Source organism: Scyliorhinus torazame, chromosome 11 (assembly GCF_047496885.1).
Source record: "Scyliorhinus torazame isolate Kashiwa2021f chromosome 11, sScyTor2.1, whole genome shotgun sequence".
Taxonomy (NCBI): Eukaryota; Metazoa; Chordata; class Chondrichthyes; order Carcharhiniformes; family Scyliorhinidae; genus Scyliorhinus; species Scyliorhinus torazame.
This window is the reverse complement of record NC_092717.1, coordinates 16,652,038-16,679,995: the sequence shown is the minus strand read 5'-3', so window position 1 is coordinate 16,679,995 and position 27,958 is coordinate 16,652,038. Positions and strand designations below refer to the sequence as shown.

The window sequence follows — 27,958 nt, the reverse complement described above, 5'->3', positions numbered from 1 at the left end:
CAGCCGCACAGACGTGAATGTACTTACCAGGTCGAGCTGCAATTAAGTGAGTTGTCCTGGAGGGGTCTTTGGGATTTAAACAGAAGGTTCTCTTCACCTTGGCTCCAAGTGCTGTGGCATGGTACCACTCTCTCGTCTTTTCTATTGGGTAGTTTGTGGGGTAGAGTCCACTGAATATTATTATTGTGCCTTGGAGCGCCTTGCTCTTCAGCTCTGGAACGATCTGTTTCAGATCAGGCACATCTCTCTCCTTTTTAAGGTATTTCTCATACTGGGCAAAATACTCGGTGTGGACATGGACCAGAATGGTTTCCAGGTACATCAGATGGTCGTCCTCATCTGGATCCTCCTCTTCCACATCCATGCTCTGGTCCAGAGACTCGCCCATCGTCACTCCCGACTGTTCGCTATTTTGAGACTCGGTTTCCGCCTCCTTCTTATCGGCGCACCCGTTCCCGACATCGCCGAGCGAGTCCTGATCGTCATCCCCCTCGGGTGCCTGGTCGGGGCATTTATCCTGCGACTCGGACTCTGGTAAGTCCCCCACCTTTTCCTTCCCCTTGTCCGAGTGGTTAAGCTTTGCTTCCGCCTGCCCGGGTCCTCCTTTCCTTTGTTTCCTGGCCTTCTTCCCGGGCAAGCCCCTGGGCTCCTTCTCGGCGTCTAAGCTCGAGGTAGGCGAGGGCGAGGCGGTGTCCCTCTTTCCCTCCTGCGGCTCGCTGTCGCTGTCGCTCGACAAGTCAAAATCGAGTTCGCCGCCAGCCTGAGCCAACTGGCTTTCCCCTTCCCTGCTGCGAGGTTCCGAGCTACTTTCCGCCGCCGTAACAACGCCCTCAAGCGAGTGTTCTGACTCGCCCACTTTGACAGGAGCGTCAGCAATAGCAGTTTTAGCGTGAGAAACAGCGGCATCGCATAAAGGTTTCCTCTCATTTGCTTTGTCCTGTGAATCCTTCGTGTTGGGACCGCATTTTAAAGATTCAGCACATTTCGAAGCTTCCTCACTTATGCCAGTGCTGCCGTTTTGCTTCTTCGAACACTCCCCAAGGCCATTACTCTGTTCCTTTGCCTCGGCCACTTCGCCACATCTGTCGATTGCACCAGAACTGTCGGTGGATGTGGACGCTGGCTGTTCCGCCTCCTCGGTGGGCTTCGACGAATTGTTCACTGAAGAATAGATTAAAAAAGAAAACAGAATTACTCCTTTTCAGCCGAAACCATGCCGATTTTCCTGCCGCGCAGTAAAGGATTTAAGGTCTATATACAGGCATTTTCAATAAACTAGGTTACTCAAGTTCCCATTAGCTGATGGTACGGAGACAAAGGGACACAGATTTTAGGTTTAGGGGTCGGAGATGCAATGGGAGGATGTAGGAAGAACTTTATTTATACAGCGAAATATAATGACCTGGAACTTGCTGCCTATGAAGTTGGAGTAAGAAGCGTTACAACACCAGATAAAAGTCCAACAGGTTTGTTTCAAATCACTAGCTATCGGAGCGCAGCTCCTTCCTCAGGTGAATGAAGAAGGTGGATTCCAGAAACACATATAGAGACAAATAATGATGCAAGATGATTCTTTGAACGAGAGTCTTTGCAGGTAATTAAGTCTTTACAGGTCCAGACGGGGCGACTGGAGAGAGGGGCAACCCCAGGTTAAAGAGGTGTGAATTGTCTCAAGCCAGGACAGTTGATAGGATTTCACAAGCCCAGGCCAGAAGATCGCGCATATAGACACTGACATTAAGTTTCTACATCGAAACAAACCTGTTGGACTTTAACCTGGTATTGTAAGACTCTTACTGTTCCCGCCCCAGTCCAACGCCGGCATCTCCACATTATGAAGGCGGAGGGAGAGGAATTAATGAACAATTTCGAAAGAGACTGCTGGATAAACTCAGCAGGTCTGGCAGCAACGGTGGGGAGAGAAACAGAGATAGCGTTCCGAGTCGGTACGCCCTTTGAACTCGAAATGTTAACTCTGATTCTCTCTCCAGTGTTGCTGCCAGACCGGCTGAGTTTATCCAGCGTTTCCCGTCTTTCGTTCAGGTTTCCAGCATCCGCAGTGTTTTGCTTTTGTTTGCTTTGATTGTGAAAGGAAACTGTATGGGCGCTCGAGGGAAAGAAACCTGCAGAGTTATTGGGATCGAGCACGGGGATAAGACTGACTGGAATGTTGTGCAGAACGCGGGCATGGCTTCCTTCCGTGCTGTCTTGAATGCAATAAGTTCAGACAAAATATGGTTAAAACTTTCACCTTTAAAACCGTGTCAAACTACATGACTAAAGCACTGATGTTTATGTTCCGAGATCATTGAGTCTGCACGCTCTCCCCGTGTCTGCGTGGGTTTCCTCCGAGTGCTCCGGTTTCCCCCATAAGTCCAGAAAGACGTGTTTGTTAGGTGAATTGGACATTCTGAATTCTCCCTCAGTGTACCCGAACAGGCGCCGGAATGTGGCGACTAGGGTCTTTGCTGGTCTCTGTGTCAACTCCACCTACCTGCCTTCATCCAAACTTCTTAACATCTTAAGCACAGTTAAAAATCATGCCTGACCTGTCCATCAAGTTAACAATCTAAGAGTCAGTCACTTGCTTCCTGTATTAGCCTTTAATTTCCATTTTGGTCATTTTGCAAATAATTGTCCTTTTTGATTCATTCAGGGGAAGCGGTCTTAATTGGCTTGGCCATCACTTATATCCCATCCCCAATTGCTCCCGAGAAGGTGGTGGTGAGCCACCTGTTCGAGCCGCTGCAGTCCATGTGGTGTAGGGACATCCGCAGTGCTGTTGGGGGGGGGGGGGGGGGGGGGGGGGGGGGGGGGGGGGGAAGAGTTCCCAATCTGTCTGCCAACGTTTCTGTTCTTCACCAGCGACTAAGGGGAATGAATGGCAACCATAGAAACGGAGCAGTGATGAGCAGGTGCCACAGGTGCGATGCTCAGTTTATATGTCAATGGACATTTTTGAACATGGCACAACCTTGCTCCATTACGCTCTTTCTTTTCGTCAGCAGTTGAACTGTTCCCACACAACGTTAGCTACACGATCTCCCTGAATTTACCAGAATACATCTTCAAAATTCAACAAGAAAACATCCCATCGCTCCATTCCATCAGATTCACAAGGACATTGTAATCCTGTCTAACTAGAGACTTTAAAAATAAATTGTTTCTACCACCCCCACCCCCCTTCATTAACAAAGGAGATTGTGAAGATGTCTGGCTGATTAATGGGTCAAGTAAGCCTTATTTGAGAAAATAGTCAAAATGCTGCGAACATGAGAAAATAAAGGGATGGCTAAATAGATCGGGCAAGACATTGGTTGTGCAAGATAATGGAAAGTATGGGGAATTGGTGCCGGTGAAGCCAACATATTCCCCACATACCCTCAACAGGTAGCTGTTCCAAGGAGCGGCATGTGTATGTTAACCGAGAGATAGGGCACCTTCCCACGGTCAAGGTTGAACAAATACATACAACTGCAAAGGGCCACAGCTGAATGTCTGCCCGGCAACCAGCCAGCCTACCTGCAATCCTCAGACAGCAATATTAAACGCTGCGCGAGTAAATGAATGGATTTCACCTGAGCTAACCTGCATTAAAGGTCTACACCCCCATTCAAAACTATCACAGGGTAACTGCAACGTCCCAGGAGGAGGATGACTGGGTGGAAAGTTGCATCACAATGCGGCGGGTGTACCAAAATGCTTTCTGAAACAAAAAATAAAGCTGTCCCATTTTTGGAAAGTTCAGCTTTTGTCTCACCCTTTACCTGCAGCACAGTTAAAAAAATATTTCAATAGATGTGGGCATCACGGGCTGGGACAACAATTTGTTGTCCATCCCCCAATTGCCTTTACCTTTTGAGTGGCTTTGCTAGGCCATTTCAGAGGGTAGTTAAGATTGCTGTGGGTCTGGAGTCACATGTAAGTCAGACCAAGTGTGTGTGTGTGTGTGTGTGTGTGTGTGTGTGTGGTGGTGGTAGTTGGGGGGCAGATTTCCTTCCCCAAGGGACATTAGTGAACCAGATGGGTTTTTGTCATCATTAGACTTTTAATTCCAGATTTTCACTGAATTCAAATTTCACCATCTGCCTTAAGTGGGATTCGAACCCCAGCACCCCAAAGCTTCAATCTGGGCCTCTGGAATACTAGTCCAGTGACAATACCACTCTGCCACCGCCTCCCCGGGACACAATGTCCCCTCCGGGAAGAAAAAGCTGGAATTCAGATTCAGCGCTGCGGGAATCCCTGAACCTGATGGTTTGCTACCTACTCTACATCGCACTTCCATTGTGACAGACTTAACACAGCAGGCCTGTCTCCCACTCAATCTCCCCGTGTCTGCGTGGGTCTCACCCCCGCAACACAAAGATGTGCAGGGTAGGTGGATTGGCAACGCTAAATTGCCCCTTAATTGGAAAAAATAATTGGAAACACTAAAAAAAACACTGCTGCCTCACAGCGTGAGGAACCCAGGTGACTGTGCGGAGTCTGCATGTTCTCCCTACGTCTGCGTGGGTTTCCTCCGGGTGCTCTGGTTTCCTTCCACAGTCGAAAGATGTGCAGGTTAGGTGGTTTGGCCATGCTAAATTGTTCCTTAGTGTCCAAAGATGTGTAGGTTAGGCTATGGGGTTGCAACAGTAGGGTGGGGAGTGGGTCGAGGTAGGCTGCACTTTCAGAGGGTCGGTGCAGACTCAATGGGCTGAATGACCTCCTTCCGCACTGTCGGGGTTCTACGATTCTTACAGAAACCGCAAGGCGGCGAATAAAATTCTAGAGCGCTAGTGATACAGTATCTAGCCTTTCCACCTTGAGCTCCCAAGTTCAAAATACATCCTAGACGTAGAGAATGTCTATACAGCAAATTCTGACATTCCAAAACCTTACTTTTGAAATGCAGCCATAGCTGTAGGCAAACGAGGTAGCCAATTTGTGGAGGGCAAGATCCCACAAACAGTTAATTAATGGAATGGCAAGACAAACGGTTCCAGGGCAGCAGGGTGGTGCAGTAGTTAGCACTGGTGCCTCACGGCACCGAGGTCCCAGGTTCGATCCCGGCTCTGGGTCACTGTCCGTGTGGAGTTTGCAAATTCTCCCCGTGTTTGCGTGGGTTTCGCCTCCACAACCCAAAAAAGATGTGCAGGGTAGGTGGATTGGCCACGCTAAATTGCCCCTTAATTGGGAAAAAATGAATTGGGTACACTAAATTTATTTTAAAAAAGATAAACGGTTCCGTTTCTGTGTCAGGGTCAGGGGGAGGTACTGCATTTGATCGAGAGAACCATGTCAGCCAGGAGAAATCTCTGTTCATTGGCAAGTGCAGCAATGGGAGCTTTAACTCATGTCTGACGATCAAAGTTTCCTCCTTCCACCAGCTGTAAGACTGAAGTGAAGGGAGTTTGTTCAGTCTCCATCCAGTTTGCAGCGAGGTCCACAATAGGGCTGAAAGTTTCAAACCATAAAGGTGGAGTGAGGGGTGTGGGTGCAGTGAGGGGTGTGGGTGCAGTGAGGGGTGTGGGTGCAGTGAGGGGTGTGGGTGCAGTGAGGGGTGTGGGTGGAGTGAGGGGTGTGGGTGGAGTGAGGGGTGTGGGTGGAGTGAGGGGTGTGGGTGCAGTGAGGGGTGTGGGTGCAGTGAGGGTGTGGGTGCAGTGAGGGTGTGGGTGCAGTGAGGGGTGTGGGTGCACTGAGGGGTGTGGGTGCAGTGAGGGGTGTGGGTGCAGTGAGGGGTGTGGGTGCAGTGAGGGGTGTGGGTGCAGTGAGGGGTGTGGGTGCAGTGAGGGGTGTGGGTGCAGTGAGGGGTGTGGGTGCAGTGAGGGGTGTGGGTGCAGTGAGGGGTGTGGGTGCAGTGAGGGGTGTGGGTGCAGTGAGGGGTGTGGGTGCAGTGAGGGGTGTGGGTGCAGTGAGGGGTGTGGGTGCAGTGAGGGGTGTGGGTGCAGTGAGGGGTGTGGGTGCAGTGAGGGGTGTGGGTGCAGTGAGGGGTGTGGGTGCAGTGAGGGGTGTGGGTGCAGTGAGGGGTGTGGGTGCAGTGAGGGGTGTGGGTGCAGTGAGGGGTGTGGGTGCAGTGAGGGGTGTGGGTGCAGTGAGGGGTGTGGGTGCAGTGAGGGGTGTGGGTGCAGTGAGGGGTGTGGGTGCAGTGAGGGGTGTGGGTGCAGTGAGGGGTGTGGGTGCAGTGAGGGGTGTGGGAAGTTCTACTTTGGGCATTCGATGGGAGTGGTGGAAAAAGTATTTACTCTGGGTGCCCGACACAGGCTCAATGCAGCATAAAAACGTTGGGAGCTGGGGCATTAATAAGGATGGAAGAGAGTAAATCTACAGTGTAAAGATGGTTCCGATTGAGCCAACACGCTTAAAGCACAGTTTCAAGGCACCGCAGTTCGACAAGGCTGCTGCAGCATGAACGCCACTGTCTCAGTGACACTGCTGACCACAGACCAACACAGAGGGAGACATCCTGACTCTCCCTGGTGCTGTTCAGCATTCACCCCGAATTCCGTTGAAAGCCTTAAAGTGACAACCTTATTGGAGCATACACTGGCCTGCGTGATGCTGGTCAGGTAGACACATAAAACAAGAGGGCTGAAGTTGTTGCCCCTGCTGAACCAATCAGCATGTTTGCGATTAATGCAGGCGTCACCAGTGGTACCACGAACGAAGTTCAATGCGTAATTCCGGGGCACATGCCCCCTCACAATGGGGGCATACGGTGCAGAGATCTTTGTGCAGAGTCTGGCTCTGTCAATGCTTCCCTGCTAAGCCTCAATCACCTATATTCATATTTCCACTGGATAGCAGGGCTGATAGCCTGACTGCAACTTGCCACTGTATGCTACAAAGTGCCCTTTCCTCCTCCTCCAGTCACAAGTCCAGTGCTCCTGGAACATTTCCCGCAGTGACCAAACACCTGCCGAAGTGTAAAGAACACTTCAGCCCACTCACCGTGAAATCAAAATCTCGCCTCGTGCAAACATTCTCCGTCAAGGTTGCCTCCACCTAGTAACGGGCCAGGATGTGCATTCCGACAGTGCTACAGATTTCCCAGGCAGATGTGTGCCTCGAGCACAGGTTGTTCTCTACTTGTAGAGTGGCCCCTTTTATTCTCTTGCGACCTTCCTTCCTGCAACTCGGAGTGAGTTACACTGGCAACGAGGAGTAGTTAACTTTCGTAAGCACAGAAGAAATAGGAGCAGAGGTAGACCATTCGGCCCATCGAGCCTGCTCCACCATTCAATACAATCATAGCTGACCTTGTGCTTGAACTCCACTTTCCTGGCTGCTCCCCATATCCCTCGATTCCCTGAGACGCCAAGAATCTATCTATCCCCAGCCTTATATGTATTAACAATAGGGCATCCGCAATGCACTAGGATAGAGAATTTGAAAGATTCACAATCCTTTGAGCAAAGAAATTTCTCCTCGTCCCAGTCCTAAATGACCGCCCCCCCCCACTTATCCTAAGACTTCAAATTGCCCGACCAGCGAACAATCTCAGCATCCACCTTATAAAGCCCCTTCAGAATCTGTCTGTTTCAAGGAGATCTCTGCTCATTCTTCTGAACTCCAGGGAATACAGAGTCAATTTTACTCAGCCCTTCAGGACAACCCCAGAGAACAATTTAGTGAACCTTCGCTGTACCAGGCATATCGTTCCTTAAATAAGGAGGTCAAAACTGCACACGGTATTCCAGATGTGTTCTCACCAGATCACGGGAAATCACCCCTCACAGAGGTGCATTCCGTTTGCACAGCAGATCGCCAACGAGAAAAGTGGTACAACCTCCTAAATTCACCAGATGTGGGTGTTGTTGACACGGCCTGCATTCATTGCCCATCCCTAATTGCCCTTGAGAAGTTTTTAAATCTTTCTTCCTTTGCATTTTGCTCACTTCAACCAGATGTACTGGCTCAGGTTCTTTAAGGGACAGTGGGGAGGCATGTCCACAAACGCCAGGAAAAATATCCTGCAATCGATGAACAAGCTTGCGAAAAGGAGACGGGACAGATTAAAACTGCGGTCATTCCACCCCGCCCCTGATGTGGCTCTTTTGAAAACAGACGCATACATGAACCGTGTGAATTTGATTTTGGCAGAGCACAGGTTGATTTCTAACCTGTCCCACAATTCCCAACCAACAAACACCTGTCAGACATCGCTTGCTCAATCGCCTTTCCCAGGTTGGCTCCTGGAACACCAAAATCAGTGCAATAATGTTAAAATAAAGACAACATGCTTCTCGGGATAATTGTAACAGGGACATTTTTGTTGTGTTTGAAAAGTGCCTCAGAAGTGACGTCAGGCGTTAACATAACGAAGAAAAGTCACTGACCTTACTCAAACTTGCGACATAAATGTTGACTTACTGAGGTCCCATTTTACAGCTGATCCTTTTGGCATGTTAGCAGGCCAAACCTATAGATGGTCCAAAAACAGGTTTGGATCCATTCTCTGACTGTTGACTTGGGCCTCATTGCAATAGAAAGCAAAGGGGCAGAGGCTCAATCAGTTAAAAGGTGTAGAGTCGCGACTGCCGGTTCAAGAACTCAATTGACGCCATCTCTAAATGATCGCTATTCAAGGTGCGGCACGTCACAGTCTTTCCCGGGTGGATTAACACTTACCCCTTTTCTTCGTCTGAGCCTCCCTCGATCCTGGTGGGGCATTGATATCCCCGGTGCCTTGAAAGTAGATGTATTTTTTCACCGCTATTAGATTCGGTGCGAACTTCCAAACGTCTTCGCGATCGTCAATGATGCAAACCATTGAGTCCCCACACGGAAAGAGGTTTCTAAATTGAGAACAAAAAAAAAAAAAGTTACCTCAAATGTAAATGTTGCTCTACGTTGTGAAGAGCTCCACTCCTCCATTCAAATCCTAATTCCCTTTAATAACACTAATTAAATTGGACAGCTATGATGGTTTGAGAAATGACGGAGGCTTCGAGAAATATTACTCGTCACTGCTTTTACGGTATTTCAAGGAAACATTCAGGAGTTCTGCTCACTTGCAACCAATGGGTTCCACTTATATACACCGCACACGACCACCAGACATCGCAAAGCACTTTGCAGTCAATGAGGTGCATTTGAAGACTGCTGTATATAGGAAAGGCAGCAGCCAATTTGCTCACAGGAAGCTCCCACAGACAGTAATGCGATGGTGACCAGATAATCTGCTGTTGTGATGTTGATTGGGGGGTTAAGTATAGCCAGGGCACGGGTGGGGTAACCTCCCTGCTCTTCTTCCAAATAGTGCCACGAGATTTATTTTTTATATCCAGCTGCGAGGACAGGCTTGGTTTATAAGGCTCCATCCGAAAGATGGTACCTTCGGCAGTGCGGCACTCCTTCAGACTGCACTGGGAGTGCCAACCTTGATTTGTGCGCTGAAGCCCTGGTGTGGGACTTGGAACCTGGAACCTAGCGAGGGCGCGACCAACTGAGCCACGCAAGTTAAGAAAAGCAAACAAACGTGGTGTGTGGTCTCTGTTTGCAGGCCCCAATTTTATTTCACTTTACCACCATTTCTGGTTACCCAATTAACAATGGTGTTCGGGCAGCTCATTAACATGGGCAAGACTATCTCACTGCAGTTAGTGCTGCTCTGGGTGTTACAGTTATATACCATAGAATCTCTACAGTGCAAGAGTAGGCCACTTGGCCCATTGAGTCTGCACCATCCCTCTCAAAGAGCAGCCCATTCAGACCTACTCCCCTGCCCCATCCCCGTAACGCACCGAACGTTAAAATATTCTCTCTCATCTACATTTCAAATGAACAAAACATTAATTGACATCACCTACGTTGAGACTATAGATTATATTTTTACCTATGACCCACAACTTTAAATATGTGGATGACAAGTAAAGGTTCCTGCAGGACAGAAATGGTCTTTTCACTGTTCTCACTGATTGGGATAAAATACTGCGTTCACTAATATATGAAATCATTTTTAAGTAAACATTTATGCCAGTTATTAATCATGAGATAAATGAATAGTTGCTGTATATACAACATTTAGAAATCATGACATTTATATCACAGAATCTTCATAGTGAAGGAGGCCATTTGACCGATTGAGGCTCATAGACTCCATAGATCCCCACAGTGCTGAAGAGGGCCATTCAGCCCATAGAGTTGGTACCGACCCTCCGAAAGGTCACTCCACCCGGATCCATTTCCCTGCATTGATCATGGCCAATCCATCCACCTAACCTGGACTGTGGGAAGAAACCGGAGCACCCGGAGGAAACCCACGCAGACACGGGGAGAACGTGCAGACTCCATACAGACAGTCACCCGAGGCCGGAATTGGACCCATGTCCCCGGCGCCCTGAGGCAGCAGTGCTAACCACCATGTCACAGTGTGCACTGACTCTCTGAAAGAGCATTCTTCCTGGTCCCACTCCCCTGTTTTATTCCCGTAACCTTGCACATTCTTTCTTTTCAGATAGCAATCCAATTCCCTTTGGAACTCCTCGATGGAACCTGCCACCACCACCTTCTCAGGAAGTTCGTTCCAGGCTCCAATTACCCTCTGGATGAAAAAAGAAATTCCTCATAATTTTTACTCCTTTCGCCAATTATTTTGAAATTGTGCCCTCTCCCCCTTGGCGCTCTCTTGAATAGGAACAGTTTCTCTATGGTCACCCTGCCCCCACCCCCCCTCAGGATAAAGCAAATTATAATTCCCATGAAAATCATTGGGTTTGTAACAAAGTGGAGAGTCTTCTGTGATTTATTCTGTATTACGTTTGATTGATGTGGTAAACCCCGTCTAAAAATAGTTTCAAGCCAGCTGTATTTCAATGGTTAGCTTTTCCTTGCAGTGTTCTCTAACGTTTGACGGTTTCCTCGGTTCATTACTTACTTCCCTGTAAGTTCACCTGTGACCAGCCTTAAGCCATATTAATGAAGTGCGATCACTTGCTTCCCTTCCCCGCCTGCCACAAGTCAGGATCTTGCTCTTCTTCATGCATCCATCTTCACCCTCTTAGAATGAACACGGGCATAGCTCCATACAACCGTGGGGAAGAGGAGGCGTAAGGGTCAAAAGACAATTAAATGACTTCAGGATTCTTTTTTGACTGATCCACGGGCTGTGGGTGTCCCTGGCAAGTCGAGCATTTACTGCCCTTCTTGAATTACCTTTGAGAAGGTGGTGGTGAACCTTTGCACTCCATGTGCTGTGGGTTCACCCAACGCACTGTTAGGAAAAGAGTACCAGGGCTTTGACCCATCAACAGTGGAGGAGCGCCGATAGATTTCCGAGTCAGGATGGGTGTGGTTTGGAGAGGAACTTGCAGGCGGTGATAGAACATAGAAAAATACAGCACAGAACAGGCCCTTCGGCCCACGATGTTGTGCCGAACCTTTGTCCTAGATTAATCATAGTTTATCATAGGATTTACAGTGCAGAAGGTGGCCATTTGGCCCATCGAGTCTACACCGGCTCTTGGAAAGAGCACCCTACCCAAGCCCACACCACCCTATCCCCATAACCCAGTAACCCCACCCAACACTAAGGGCAATTTTGCACACTAAGGGCAATTTACCATGGCCAATCCACCCAACCTGCACATCCCCGGACCGTGGAAGGAAAGAGGAGCACCCGGAGGAAACCCACGCACACATGGGGAGGATGCGCAGACTCCGCACAGACAGTGACCCAAGCCGGAATCGAACCTGGGACCCTGGAGCTGCGAAGCAACTGCACCATCCACAATGCTACCGTGCTGCCCCCAAGAACAAATTAATCTACACTATATCATTCTACCGTGATCCATGTACCTATCCAATAGCTGCTTGAAGGTCCCTAATGCTTCCGACTCAGTGCATTCCATGCTCCCACTACTCTCTGGGTAAAGAACCTACCTCTGACATCCCCCCTATATCTTCCATCATTCACCTTAAATTTATGTCCCCTTGTAATGATTTGTTCCACCCGGGGAAAAAGTCTCTGACTGTCTACTCTACCTATTCCCCTGATCATCTTATAAACCTCTTATCAAGTCGCCCCTCATTCTTCGCCGTTCTAATGAGAAAAGGCCTAGCACCCTCAACCTTTCCTCATAAGACCTACTCTCTATTCCAGGCAACATCCTGGTAAATCTCCTTTGCACCTTTTCCAAAGCTTCCACATCCTTCCTAAAATGAGGCGACCAGAACTGTACACAGTACTCCAAATGTGGCCTTACCAAGGTTTTGTACAGCTGCATCATCACCTCACGGCTCTTAAATTCAATCCCTCTGTTAATGAACGCTAGCACACCATAGGCCTTCTTCACAGCTCTATGCAATTGACTGGCAACTTTCAAAGATGTATGAACATAGATCCCAAGATCTCTCTGCTCCTCCACATTGCCAAGAACCCTACCATTAACCCTGTATTCCGCATTCATATTTGTCCTTCCAAAATGGACAACCTCACACTTTTCAGGGTTAAACTCCACCTGCCACTTCTCAGCCCAGCTCTGCATCCTATCTATGTCTTTTTTCAGCCGACAAGAGCCCTCCTCACTATCCACAACTCCACCAATCTTCGCATCTTCTGCAAATTTACTGACCCACCCTTCAACTCCCTCATCCAAGTCATTAATGAAAATCACAAACAGCAGAGGACCCAGAACTGATCCCTGCAGTACGCCACTGGTAACTGGGATCCAGGCTGAATATTTGCCACCCACCACCACTCTCTGACTTCTATCGGTTAGCCAGTTCGTTATCCAACTGGCCAAATTTCCCACTATCCCATGCCTCCTTACTTTCTGCATAAGCCTACCATGGGGAACCTTATCAAATGCCTTACAAAAATCCATGTACACTACATCCACTGCTTTACCTTCATCCACATGCTTGGTCACCTCCTCAAAGAATTCAATAAGACCTGTAAGGCAAGACATACCCCTCACAAATCCGTGCTGACTATCCCTAATCAAGCAGTGTCTTTCCAGATGCTCAGAAATCCTATCCCTCAGTACCATTTCCATTACTTTGCCGACCACCGAAGTAAGACTAACTGGCCTGTTATTCCCAGGATTATCCTTATTCCCAGGGTTATCCCTGTTCCCTTTTTTGAACAGGGGCACGACATTCACCACTCTCCAATCCCCTGGTACCATCCCTGTTGACAGTGAGGGCGAAACGATCATTGCCAACGGCTCTGCAATTTCATCTCTTGCTTCCCATAGAATCCTTGGATATATCCCGTCAGGCCCGGGGGACTGGTCTATCCTCAAGCTTTTCAAAATGCTCAACACATCTTCCTTCCTAACAAGTATTTCCTCGAGCTTACCAGTCTGTTTCACACTGTCCTCTCCAACAATATGGCCCCTCTCATTTGTAAATACTGAAGAAAAGTACTCGTTCAAGACCTCTCCTATCTCTTCAGACTCAATACACAATCTTCCGCTACTGTCCTTGATCGGACCTACCCTCGCTCTAGTCATTCTCATATATGTGTAAAAGGCCTTGGGGTTTTCCTTGATCCTACCCGCCAAAGATAGTTCATGCCCTCTCTTAGCTCTCCTAATCCCTTTCTTCAATTCCCTCTTAGCTATCTTGTATCCCTCCAGTGCCCTGTCGGAACCTTGTTTCCTCAGCCTTGCACAAGTCTCCTTCTTCCTCTTAACAAGACATTCAACCTCTCTTGTCAACCATGGTTCCCTCACTAGACCATCTCTTCCCTGCCTGACAGGGACATGCATATCAAGGACACGTAGTACCTGTTCCTTGAACAAGTTCCACATTTCACTTGTGTCCTTCCCTGACCCTACGTTCCCAACTTATGCACTTCAATTCTTGTCTGACAACATCGTATTTACCTTTCCCCCAATTGTAAACCTTGCCCTGTTGCATGCACCTATCCCTCTCCATTACTAAAGTGAAAGTTACCGAATTGTGGTCACTATCTCCAAAATGCACCCCCACTAACAAATCGATCACTTGCCCTGGTTCATTACCAAGTACCAAATCCAATATGGCCTCCCCTCTGGTCGGACAATCTACATACTGTGTTTGAAAAACTTCCGGGACACACTGCACAAACACCACCCCATCCAAACTATTTGTTCTAAATAGTTCCCATGTCTCTGCTGCCCTTGGCGTTCTAGGATTGGATTGGATTTGTTTATTGTCACGTGTACCGAGGTACAGTGAAAAGTATTTTTCTGCGAGCAGCTTAACAGATCATTAAGTATATGAGAAGAAAAGGGAATAAAAGAAAATACATAATAGGGCAACACAACATATACAATGTAACTACATAAGAACTGCCATCGGATGAAGCATACAGGGTGTAGTGTTAATGAAATCAGTCCATAAGAGGGTCATTTAGGAGTCTGGCGACAGTGGGGAAGAAGCTGTTTTTGAGTCTGTTCGTGCGTGTTCTCAGACTTCTGCATCTCCTGCCCGATGGAAGAAGTTGGAAGAGTGAGTAAACCGGGTGGGAGGGATCTTTGATTATACTGCCCGCTTTCCCCAGGCAGCGGGAGGTGTAGATGGAGTCAATGGATGGGAGGCAGGTTCATGTGATGGACTGGGCAGTGTTCACGACTCTCTGAAGTTTCTTGCGGTCCTGGGCCGAGCAGTTGCCATACCAGGCTGTGATGCAGCCTGATAGGATGCTTTCTATGGTGCATCTGTAAAAGTTGGTAAGAGTCAATGTGGACATGCCGAATTTCCTTAGTTTCCTGAGGAAGTATAGGCGCTGTTGTGCTTTCTTGGTGGTAACGTCGACGTGGGTGGACCAGGACAGATTTTTGGAGATGTGCACCCCTAGGAATTTGAAACTGCTAACCATCTCCACCCCGGCCCCGTTGATGCTGACAGGGGTGTGTACAGTACTTTGCTTCCTGAAGTCAATGACCAGCTCTTTACTTTTGCTGGCATTGAGGGAGAGATTGTTGTCGCTACACCACTCCACTAGGTTCTCTACCTCCCTCCTATATTCGGACTCATCGTTATTCGAGATCCGGCCCACTATGGTCGTATCGTCAGCAAACTTGTAGATGGAGTTGGAACCAAGTTTTGCCACGCAGTCGTGTGTGTACAGGGAGTAGAGTAGGGGGCTAAGTACGCAGTTTTGCGGGGCTCCGGTGTTGAGGACTATTGTGGAGGAGGTGTTGTTGTTCATTCTTAACGATTGTGGTCTGTTGGTCAGAAAATCGAGAATCCAGTTGCAGAGTGGGGAGCCAAGTCCTAGGTTTTGGAGCTTTGATATGAGCTTGGCTGGGATTATGGTGTTGAAGGCGGAGCTGTAGTCAATAAATAGGAGTCTAATGTAGGAGTCCTTGTTTTCGAGATGCTCTAGGGATGAGTGTAGGGCCAGGGAAATGGTGTCTGATGTGGACCGGTTGCAGCGGTATGCGAATTGCAGTGGATCAAGGTGTTCTGGGAGAATGGAGGTGATGCGCTTCATGATCAACCTCTCGAAGCACTTCATTACGACTGAAGTCAGGGCCACTGGTCGGTAGTCATTGAGGCACGTTGCCTGGTTCTTCTTTGGTACCGGTATGATGGTGGTCTTCTTGAAGCAGGTGGGGACCTCGGAGTGGAGTAGGGACAGGTTAAGTTGTCCGCGAACATCTCTGCCAGCTGGTCCGCGCAGGCTCGGAGTGCACGACCAGGGATCCCGTCTGGGCCCGTCGCCTTCCGAGGGTTCACTTTCAGGAAGGCCAATCTGACTTTGGAAGCTGTGATGGTGGGTATGGGTGAATTGTGGGTGAAGGTGGCAGAGGTCACAGATTTGGAAGGTGCTGTCACTGCACAGCAATCAGGTAGATGGTAAACACTGTTGCCACTGTGTCGATGGTGGAGGGAGTGAATGTTGAAGGCGGTGGATGGGGTGCCAATGAAGCGGAATGCATTGTCCTGTATGGCATCAAGCTTCTCGAGTGGAAGGGGAGCATGGTGGCACAGTGGTGAGCATTGGTGCCTACGGCGCTGAGGTCCCGGGTTAGAATCCTGGCCCTGGGTCACTGTCCCGTGTGGAGTTTGCACATTCTCCCCGTGTCTGCGTGGGTTTCGCCCCCACAACCCAAAAGATGTCCAGGGCAGCACGGTAGCACAAGTGGATAGCACTGTGGCTTCACAGCGCCAGGGTCCCAGGTTCGATTCTCGGCTTGGGTCACTGTCTGTGCGGAGTCTGCACGTTTTCCCCGTGTCTGCGTGGGTTTCCTCCGGGTGCTCCGGTTTCCTCCCACAGTCCAAAGACGTGCAGGTTAGGTGGATTGGCCATGATAAATTGCCGAGTGACCAAAAAGGTTAGGAGGAGTTATTGGGTTATAGGGATAGGGTGGAAGTGAGGGCTTAAGTGGGTCGGTGCAGACTCGATGGGCTGAATGGCCTCCTCCTGCACTGTATGTTCTATGTTCTATGTGCAGGATAGGTGGATTGGCCACGCTAAATTGCCCATTGGAAAAAAAAAAATAACTGGGTACTCTAAATTTATTTTTTAAAAAGCTTCTCTAGTGTTGCTGGATCTGCACTCATCCAGGCAAATGGAGAGTATTCCATCACACTCTTGACTTGTGTCTTGTAGATGGCGGACATGCTTTTGGGAGTCAGGAAGCGAGTTAAGTTCTGCAGAATTCCCAGCCTCTGACCTGCTCTTGTAGCCACTGTATTTATATGGTTGTTCCAATTCAGTTTCTGGTCAATATAAATCCATACTAATATAAATCTGTACTAATATAAATATTATTGGGGGTTCTGAGCAATGGTCATGTTGTTGAATGGCACAGTGAGGCATTTTGATTCTCTCTTGTTCATGACTGCCTGGCACGTCTGTGGTGTAACTTGCCATTTATAAGCCAGAGCCTGAATATTGCGTGCTTTTGCTATGTGCATGCTTCACTATCTGAAGGGAGTGAATGGAACTGAACATTGTGCAATGATCTGCAAAACCTCCACTTCTGACCTCATTTTGGAGGGAAAGCCAATGATGAAGCAGCTGAAGATGGTTGGGCTGTGGACACTACCCTGATCAACGAGGTCCTGGGACTGAGATGATTGACCTCCAACCACCAGTGTCATGTGAGAGTGCCTTTAAGAATTGGATGTTTAAGCAATGTACCTTTAAGAAATGCAGTGATGTCAGAGTGTGGGTGGAGCTGGGCTTCAGCTCGGCCATTTTGCAGTTTTTAGTTTCAGTTTGAAAGAGCTTGGGTGTGTCTGTGTTTGCAGTGAGCTGGATCTGCTTTGATCTCTGCCATGAAAGACCTTCTCTGGATCATTTGGGTGATTTAAACTCATAATAGTAATGCCTTTAACCTGATGTGTTTCTGTTTAAAGGTGTTAAGTCTCTTGGATGTTTAAAGGAACAATTTGAAGGATTATTTAGTGTTGTAGTCTTTTGGGGTTATCTTTGAAGTAATGGGTGTTAAGATATTCAGTGCTTGTTTTTAAAAGGTTAACTTGAGTTCATAGAATAAACATTGTTTTGTTTTAAAAATCACGTGTCCATAATTGTAATACTGCACCTGGGAACAAGCAGTGTGCTTCAAAAGCAACAATCCATTAAAGGGGGAGGTTGGTTGAACTCCATGATACATTTTGGGGTTCTGAAAACACCTCTCCCATAACACCACAACCATCTTCCTTTGTGCCAGTACGACTTCAACCAGTGGAGAGTTTCCCCTGCTTTAAATCAGGGATAAAATTTGATCCTTATCCCAAATGGCGGCTTGAGTCAACCCAGGAGAAAACTAAAACACCATGGCGACATAATAAAGACCCCAGCCAGGGAAGTGGGGAAAGATAAAATTAAATGAGTGAGAGCAGCAGGATTGACACGAAGATAGACGAAGATCAGCGTCTGGCAAACAAGAGGAACAGCGCCTCATTTCCTGATCAGGCACGCTATAGCCTTCTGGATTCGACACAGAGTTCAACAACTTCACGCCATGAACTCGGTCCTCCATTTTGTCCCCCTGCCAATTGTCATTCGCTATCTTCTTCTCACGTTTCTGGTTCCAGACAGTGCTGACCTCTTTCTCTGCTAAAAACAGATTCTGCTACCTTGCTTTTAGACAGAACTGACCTTTCTTCCGCTATCAAAACCTACTCTGGACCCGTCTTTATGCTATCATTGCCACTTCTTTGTCTTGTGTTCCATGACATCTTTGTCATTTAATCTCCCCTGCCCTCTTGACAAATCCCTAACCTCCTATTTTGCTCCGCCTGCTCGTCCTCGTTTTTTCAACAACGTAAAACCCATCGCCTTTCTGTCTCTCTCCGGTTCCCATTGAATTCCCATTGGAATTGAAATGTTAATCCTGTTTTTGTTTGATTAAACAAGAGGCAACCTGTAATTCAGCAAATCCTGCAATTTACCATGAGCAAGGGAGGGTAAACTCAAAGCAACATTCGTACAAACTACACTGCCATCTTCAGGTATTGTTCCGAGACTGACGCCAACACACTTTTCATGTTTTCCTCCAGCTCCCCACTGATTCAGAAAATCTCTTCATTTTCTTCAGGAATAATATGCAGACACAAATTCTTCAATTTGTCGATGGTCCTGCCCCTCCCCTATTTCCAGAACCTTCTCTGCACTCCTCCAATCTCGCCGACTCTCACTGATCCGCCAATGGTGACCATGCCTTCTGCTGCCTTGACACTCAGCTCTTCAATTCCCTCCCTAAACCTCTCCTACTGCTCTCTCCTCCTCAAGGTCATCTTTAAAATATACATCATCCGTCCTAATGTCTGATGTGCCACATTTTGTTTGATAACCATGTTGAAGATGCTCTGCAAATGCAAGTTGTTGTTGCTTAACGTGACACAGGATCTCCCGTCCAGAATGCAACCTCTCCATTATTTCCAAAGCATTAATTACATGAAAGTGGTCAGAACTGTTTCTTCATAGTTACATAGACAGCCATCACAGCACAGAAATAGGCCATTCAGCCCAAGAGGTCTCTGCCTTTGTTCCTGTCCCACACAAACCTTCGTCCACCCCACACTATCAGCATCTCTTTAATTCCTTTCTCCTTCGTGTATCTATCTGACTTCCATTAAAATACACCTACGCGATTCGCCTCAACGCCTGGCAGCGCGCTCCACATTCTCACCGCCCTCTGGGTAAAGGTGCTTCTCCTAAACTCATTGTTGGTCTTTAATCAGTGGCTGTCTTGCATTTGTGACCCTTCGTTTTGAACATCTGCAGAAGCTCGAGCATATTGGAATGATATTTGTTTTCTCTCAGTCCTTACTACTTCTCCAAAATTTACTGAGTTTGGAATACCATCAGCCAAAGAGTCACCAGTCCCCTTCTTTAAAAATGGAAGAATTGGAAATTGAAAGCCTTGCAGATTGCGGGTGGTACTCTGTGGGAAGGTGGAATGACAAGCTTACGTAGCATTTAATATTTCCAGCAACAGAAATCGGCCATTCTGCTTATTCTCTACATGAACCTCCTTCCACCATCAGCAGATCCTTCTAGCCCTTTCCCCCTGGTCTTTATCTAGTTTCGCTTTAACTATTATTCGGCTCGACCACTCCACATGGACAATTCTTCTAAATCGGGGCACAGAAACATAATATTCAAATATCTAAAAGGAAGGGCAAAATGTGCCACTCTCGAATGGAGACCGAGTAACATTTGCATGTCCTCAATCTAATTAACCCCTCATTGGCCATACAGACCACACTGTATTGACTGCCTGTAGTGCAGTGCCTTTGGTAGATTCTCTAGTATACATCATCGACACTAATCTTCTAGATTTGCAGTGGAATCCCATTCAGGGCACAATGAAAGCACAAAGGCGAAAGACTTGGGAGGTCAGGAAAATGGATCATTGCGATATGCCCATCAACAAGGTCATCTACTGACCTAGCCTGTGGCAACAGAGGATGAGATCAACGAGCCCCGTGCGAAACGATCCTGTCAGCCCAACTGGCCAAAATTCCATTTTAGGACTTTGTTATTCATCATATCTTCACTTGCGAGGGGAAGATCATCAGTTGTGCAGAAATTAGAAACAAAAAGATTCTCAATACAGGTCGGGTTGTCTCCTCCCCCTCGCATCGCTCTCCCTCCTTCATTCCGCCAACCCCTAACGTGGACAGCACGGTAGCATTGTGGATAGCACAATTGCTTCACAGCTCCAGGGTCCCAGGTTCGATTCCGGCTTGGGTCACTGTCTGTGCGAAGTCTGCACATCCTCCCCATGTGTGCGTGGGTTTCCTCCGGGTGCTCCGGTTTCCTCCCACAGTCCAAAGATGTGCAGGTTAGGTGGACTGGCCATGATAAATTGCCCTTAGTGTCCAAAATTGCCCATAGTGTTGGGTGGGGTTACTGGGTTACGGGGATAGGGTGGATGTGTTGACTTTGGGTAGGGTGCTCTTTCCAAGAGCTGGTGCAGACTCGATGGGCCAAATGGCCTCCTTCTGCACTGTAAATTCTATGATGCGCTTGTGAGGTGAATTGGACATTCTGAATTCTCCCTCCGTGTACCCGAACAGGCGCCGGAGTGTGGCGACTAGGGGATTTTCACAGTAACTTCATTGCAGTGTTAATGTAAGCCTACTTGTGACAATAATAAAAGATTACTATTATGGAGGAGAAAAAAATTGATGAAAATCCTTGGTGCGTTATCTTTATCGATCACGCTTAGACGGTGTGGGCTCCTGGACTGGGTTTGATCGCCCAAGGGATTCAGAGTAGAACTTCCCACGTTTCCATTCTAGCTCTAGGTTTTCCGTTATTTTTTGCTTCTCCTAAGACATTACACAGCTATTGGGGAATGGGGTTAGAGTTGGTGTTTGATCAGAATGCGAGCAGGTTTGGGACCACGTCTTCACCTGTCCGCTCCATTTGTTCCAGTCATATGTACAAAAGGAGTCGCAACTTTGCAGGTTAAAGCGGCCACTGCTAAATTACAAACACTCGATACTCCTGGAACAGAAACGGGAAACAACCCGGCAGACCGACCAGCATCTCGGTAAAGAACAAAGAAAGGTACAACACAGGAACAGGCCCTTCGGCCCTCCAAGCTTGTGCCGATCAGGATGCCCCAACTTTAAAAAACTCGATAAAGAACAAAGCATTGGTGGAGGAAACAAGAGTTCATAAAGGGATAGAGTATAAAAGTAGTGCAGTGTTGCTGCAGCTGTACAAGGCATTGGTGAGGCCGCACCTGGGGTATTGTGTACAGTTTTCATCCCCATACCTGAGGAGGGATGTAGTTGCATTGAAGGCAGATCAGAGGAGGATCACTAAATCGATTCCAGAGATGATGGGTTAGTCTTACGAGGAGAGATCGAGAGCTTTAGGCCTATATTGTCTCCAGGTTGGAAGAATAAGAGACCTAATTAAGGTATACAAGATAATAAAAGGCATTGACAAAGTAGATGCAGAGGGGATGCAATGGGGCAATTTAGAACAAGAGGTCATAAATTTAGGATGAGGTTATAGATATAAGACACAGATGAGGAGAAATGACTTCTCTGAAAGGGTCGTGAATCTGTGGAATTCACTACCCCAGAATGCGGTGGAAGCCGGGTCATTGAGTGAATTTGAGGAGGAGGCAGACAGATTTTTAATGAGGAATGGGTTGAAGGGTTATGGAGAACGGGCAGGAAAGTGGAGTTGAGGGTGAGATGAGATCAGCCATGATAGTATCGAATGGTGGAGCAGGTTAGAGGGGCTGAATTGCCTAATCCTGCTCCTAGTTCTTATATTCAGGTGTAACTGCTTGTTAGGATTTAGAAGGAGAGAGCATTTCAATATAACAGAAGAGCAGAGGTGGGAAAGAACACACAGAAGGAAAAGAGTTAGGACTAAAATATTAACTTGTTTGTGACCACCATAAAGAAAAACAAAAGAAAGGTTTGCGTGTATGAAGCACCTTGCACAACCTTAAGACATTCAGGGATTTAACAATCAATGGAATGGCCTTTAAAACAACAAGAACAATACTTTTTAAATGACATAAAAGCACGTATGTATACACAGTGAAACAGGGACAACATTTTAGATTAGTCATGGTTATCAAATTTTGAACCATGTGAATAAATTTCTCCAAAGAGATGTCCCTTGCATTTTACAGTCAATATCTTCAATGTCACCTCCGAAGCCTTGCAAGGCCTTAGCGCCACATCTGGAATCGCCCGTAGACTTAGTACAATGTTTAACACAGCGGGTTGAACACACTAGATGCCGAGACGATTCTGCCAACACGTCAGTAATATCTGTAAAAACAAATGAGGGTCTGGAACACACACCCCAAAGCAATCCCATTTGCTACAGCACCCAAACGTGCAAGAGAGATTCCCCGGAGGATTGTAATGTTCTGCAATCTCATATAAAGCCTCAACGCTGTTAGGTGTATTGGACATTCTGAATTCTCCCTCTGTGTGCCCGAACAGGCGCCGGAATGAGACGACTAGGGGCTTTTCACAGTAACTTCATTAGTGTTAACGTAAGCCTACTTGTGACAATAAAGATTATTACTACTACATGGACGACACACTTCGTAGGCGTGCTAAAATCTGACGACCTCTTTCTCAATGGTTACAAAGGGCTCTGGAAAACCCTATGGTTGTGAAAGGCGTTCTATAAATGCAAATGATTCCTTTCTTGAATGTTTCAATCTCCTGCTGAGCATCTTACATGTGCGCAGTACAATTGTGACTCACAGAAAACTACAAGAGCTTGAGCAAAACCCTTCCAGATCTAAAAGTCACTCGAGAACTTTGACATTCGTAGTCAACCCAGATGTTTTGTCTGGAATGGTCAGCAAGCAAACTTCAGGAATTATATTCGCTTCAGGAACTCTCGCCACATTCGTGTGCACAGCTTCAGCTAAAGCAGGCATCTGCCCATCCACCACCTTAAACCCGCACTCCTTCCAAAACTGGCGCACCGTGGCTCCAACGTGGCACACCAGTCACTGGCCAATTATTCAACAGCACCCAGCAAATCTAAAAAGCCAAAGGCATCAGATGCATGGGAAGACCCACCATCTCCGAGCTTCCTCCTGTGGAGGGGACAACAGACATTCACAAGGAGGTTGCCAGGAATGGAGAATTAAAGCTACGAGGCCAAGATTGGATAGGCTGGGGTTGTTTACTATGGAACAGAGAAGGTCGAGGAGGGGGGTTTAATTCAGATGTATGAATAATCAGGGATTTGGATACAGTGAGGTGGCAAGGGTCTATGTTTCTTAGCAGAGGTCAACAACCAGGGCAGGTGGATTTAAAGGAATTGGCCAAAGGAGTTGAGGAGACATTTTCCATCCACAGGGTCGTGCCAATCTGGAACACACTGCCTGAAAGAGTGGTCGAAGCAGGTAGCCTCTTTGTATCAAAAAAATACAGAGAGACGGACTCAAAGTGCTGTAACCTACAGGACTACAGACCAAGGGCTGGCAAATGGGATTAGACTGGATCGCTCTTTTCTCGGCTGGCACTGGCATGAAGGTCGCAAGGCCTCGTTCTACACTTTATGTTTTCTGATGCTATGTCACGCAGCATCCCAACTTGGAAATATAATTGCCATTCCTACAATGTGAATGGGTCAAAATCATGGGACTCACCACCTAAGGCTACACAGACTGCCAAGGTTCAACAAAGGGGCTGTCAAGGGCAATTGGGGATGGGCAATGAAAAGTGACCATGCTCCTGTGGGCGGCACGGTAGCACAGTGGTTAGCACTGTTGCTTCGCAGTGCCAGTGTCCCAGGTTCGATTCCCGGCTTGGGTCACAGTCTGTGCAGAGTCTGCACGTTCTCCCTGTGACTGCGTGGGTTTCCTCCGGGTGCTCCGGCTTCCTCCCACAAGTCCCGAAAAACGTGCTTGTTAGGTAATTTGGACATTCTGAATTCTCCCTCTGTGTACCCGAACAGGCACCAGAGTGTGGCGACTAGGGTATTTTCACATGAACGCTTCATTGCAGTATTAATGTAAGCCTATTTGTGACAAGAATAAAGATTATTATCCTAGAATCCATAGAAACCCTGCAGTGCAGAGGGCCATTCGGCCCATCAAGTCTGCACCAACCTTCCAAAAGAGCACTCCACTTAGGCCCACTCCACTGCCCTACCGCCGCACATTGATCATGTGCCAACCCACCTGACCTGCACATCTTTGGGCTGTGAGAGGAAACCGGAGCCTCCGGAGGAAACCCACGCAGACACAGTGACCATGCAAACTCCACACAGTCACCCAAGGCCGGAATCGAACCCGGATACCTGGCGCCATGAGGAAGCTGTGCTGACCACTATGCCTCCCGGATGATAACAGCCCTTAAAAATAAAACTTCAGATAACCTTCTGAAAGTATTGTATCTCCAATCTTTTCTCTACTTCTAGCGAGCCTCATCATCACTTATGTACCACGCCCCATGAGGGCGTCGGCAGCCATGGACTTCCACTGGGTTGGTCCACGTTGCCTTCTAATGTATGGCTGACCAGCAAATCTTCCGCTCTTTACCACCTACCATCAGGGTGGTATTGGAGGGACCTGTTCGGCCACATTATGAACATGACCATGGAGTCCCGAAGTGGGACTCGAACCCGGAGCTTCTGGCCCAGAGGCGGGATGCTACCCACCGCACCACAGGAATCCACCGCCCCGACTCTCGCAAACCACTGGGACTGAAATTCATGCAAATCCGTTGTGACGCTGAAAAAGGAACAAATGCAAATAATAACCAATTATGTCTGTCCCATGATCCAAATTTAGCACAGGGCTAAAGAGCTGGCTTTGAAAGCAGACCAAGGCAGGCCAGCAGCACGGTTCAATTCCCGTATCAGCCTCCCCGAACAGGCGCCGGAATGTGGCGACTAGGGTCTTTTCACAGTAACTTCATTTGAAGCCTACTTGTGACAATTAGCGATTTTCATTTCATTAGCATCCCAAAACAGTTTTCCACAATTTAACAATTGGCGAATGCAATCATATTTACAGTGAACACTAAAATGGGACACTTCTATTGATCTAATTTCCCAAGCAGGCAACATAATTAATCAGCATATTTAATAGACTTGCTTAAAAGGCAAATATCCCCCTCCTCCGTTCCAACCAGGGGAACATGGCTGTTTCCGTGTCCACCGCTGATGAAGATCCTGGTGTTTGCTGGTCACTCACTCTGTACCTGGGTGAAGTTCATGTGGATGCGGGTTATAAGCCGTCAGCACAGTACTCACCGTAGGTTTCCAGTTTTAGAATATGGATCGATGCACTCATCGCGAGATAAAATCCGATGCGAGAATAGTTTCTTCTCTGGATCCAGAAATCCTTCAGTTTAAAGACAAAAAGCAGAGATGAAACCAAGAAGTGTCATTAAACTTTAAGTAACAAGCGTGGAAACAAAATCATCTGGATGGATCAATTTCAAGTGTTAAAGAGGTGTCCATTAGAAATAAAATGCCCCTGGGTGAGGGTCGAGAGGCAAACCAAACCTCCGGATACAAGAGATATGTTCTTTTGCGATGCATTCCAAAATAACACAATTGTGTTCAGGTTCCTTTGGAATGTCATGACCAGGTCTGAACGCACCTCCCAACTTCGCAATGCCCGTCCGCCATCTACAAGACACAAGTCAGGAGTGTGATGGAGCACTCTCCACTTGCCTGGACGAGTGCAGCTCCAACAACACTCGAGTAGTTCGACACCATCTGGGACAAAGAAGCCCCGCTTGGCGGGCACTCCATCCCGCCACCTTAAGCATTCACTCCCTCCACCGCCAAAGCACAGTGGCAGCAATGTGTACCACGACAGGATGCACTGCAGCAACTCACCCAAGGCTGCTTCAACAGAACCCTCCAAACCCGTGACCTCTTGTCACCTAGGACAAGGGGCAGCAAGTTCCCCTCCAAGCCACCCACCATCCTGTTTTGGCACTGTATCACCATTCATTCACTGTCGCTGGGTCAAAAGCCTGGAAATCCCTTCCTCCCTAACAGCACGGTGGGTGTAACTACACCACATGGATTGCAACGGTTCAAGATGGTGGTTAGGGATGGGTAATAAATGTTGGCCTAGCCAGCAAAGCGGGCATCCCATGAAAGAATGAAAGAAAGGAATACTTTTGTTCCAGTTCCTACCCCAGAAAGGTGACCTGCCCGCCCCCATTTCACGCCGGTTATCGGGTGCCAGCCCTGCATTGACCCCCGATATCAATCAGAGAGAGGAGTGTTTTTGATTTCCTCACTGTCAGGGTGTGAGTGTCGCTGGCAAGGCCTGCATTTTCTGCCCATCCCGAACTGCCCTCGAGCAACTGGTGGAGCGGCTGCTACTGCTGGGTGGCTTGCTAGGCCACTTCAGGGGGCAGATCAGAGCCAACCACACTGCTGCGGGCCTGGAGTCACGGCAGATCAGATCAGATAGGGACGGTAGCTGTCCCTCCCCGAGGGACATTAGGACAAAATCATTCCCGATTGATTTAATTAATTAACGGAATTAAAATTCCCCCAGCTGCCATGGTGGGATTTGAATTCATGTCTCTGAGGCACTGGTCTGGGCCTCTCGATTACGCGTCAGCAGTTCCTCAACTAGAGGATGCTGACCACTCGGGGCAGTGTGTTACTGCCACGGGTCTTTGTGTGACTAAACAGTCGATTCACGACCCACTGATCTTTGGACACATGGGGCAGGACGTCCCGTGAGGTAGTGGGATCGGCAGCACAGGACTCATTCCCTTTTCGTTCCTTCTCTGCCGCCCCTCTCCCCTCATCCTCAAGACATTCAGAGTCAAAGGGTGGTGCAGCTTGATGGACAGTTTGTCGCCATTTTGAATGATTGGTAGCGGGCTCCTCCCAGTCATTAACATCAATGCTGCCATGCTATAGGGAGAGCTTCAGAGTGTCTTTGAAACATTTTCTTTGTTCTCCCTTGGAACACTGGTCGTTTCAGGAAATGGGACCTGACGGGGAGATGCTTCTTGCCCATAGGGATAGAAGTTTCCAGTCCAGCCTAGTTGATTTTGCCTGGGGTTTTGCCTGAGGGTTTATGGGTGTTTGACAGTCCTCCCACTGCATCTAGTAGATGTGGCAGAGGCACTGCTGATGGACTTTCTCCAGCACAGGAAGAACACAAAGGACCTGATAGTGCCTGAAGTGCATAGAGAGACATGAAACCATCGATCATTGCAAACCAATCACGTTCGGTTGCTGGGCAAGTCAAAATGACAGATAATGCACACGGTACCTTGCGTATCTGTTAACATTCTGAAAATTCTAATTAAAGTCTTTCAAAGAGATTTCAACGGCATTGCAAGTTTGGGACCATTAATTACTGTGGAAGGAAACCCACGGACAAATTAATTTAATCAAGTCAAGTGTGGAAGATAAAAAAAAAACGGGCAGAATACTGTGGATGGTGGAAATCTGAAACACAAGAAGATCGCTGAAATTACCCAGCAGGTCAGACAGCAGAATCATTCCCATTACCTGCTGGCAATCATTACCACAAAGACAAAAAGCTCAGGCAACCGTGTACAACACGTTGACTCCCTTCAGTGAAATAGTTGCACCCTCAGTGTGGGACTGGATCACGGCACAGATATGGCGGGATATTATAATGGGCCCCTGCTCTCAGGCATCTGGACGGCAGAGTTGAACTCCGCAGGGCACCACACAACCCCATAAAAACAAATTAGCATTTCTTTCCATATGCCAGAATATAGCTTCACGCACTCAGTAAGCTCAGTATTTGTCAAGGGAAATCTCAGTAATGACCCAGTCAATTTTCTCCGCACCTCAAACAATACTTAAGGGAAGAATAGAATTGAAATTATCCATGGCTTTGCCAAACACTGTGGATAGCAGCCATGTCTGTGTCCTAAGCAATAGCACGGTAGCACAAATGGCTAGCATTGTGGCTTCACAGCGTCAGGATCCCAGGTTCACTTCCCCGCTGGGTCACTGTCTGTGTGGAGTCTGCACCTTTTCCCCGTGCCTGCGTGGGTTTCCTCCGGGTGCTCTGGTTTCCTCCCACAGTCCAAAAGACGTGCAGGTTAGGTG

The 27,958-nt window shown here is 47.8% G+C and overlaps 1 protein-coding gene across 3 annotated transcripts in view; it reads right to left on the bottom strand.

Annotated features, from left to right (window-relative positions):
- The window catches only part of ctdp1 (CTD (carboxy-terminal domain, RNA polymerase II, polypeptide A) phosphatase, subunit 1), a 308,714-nt gene that overhangs the window by 223,448 nt on the left and 57,308 nt on the right, over positions 1–27,958 (bottom strand). For all 3 annotated transcript variants that reach the window (XM_072466987.1, XM_072466986.1, XM_072466985.1), the window contains exons 6-8: positions 25,142–25,232; positions 8,614–8,780; positions 28–1,161 (exon numbers count right to left, since the gene is read on the bottom strand). In XM_072466987.1, the coding sequence (XP_072323088.1) occupies positions 28–1,161; positions 8,614–8,780; positions 25,142–25,232 (1,392 nt within the window). The remainder of the gene's footprint in view (positions 1–27; positions 1,162–8,613; positions 8,781–25,141; positions 25,233–27,958) is intronic.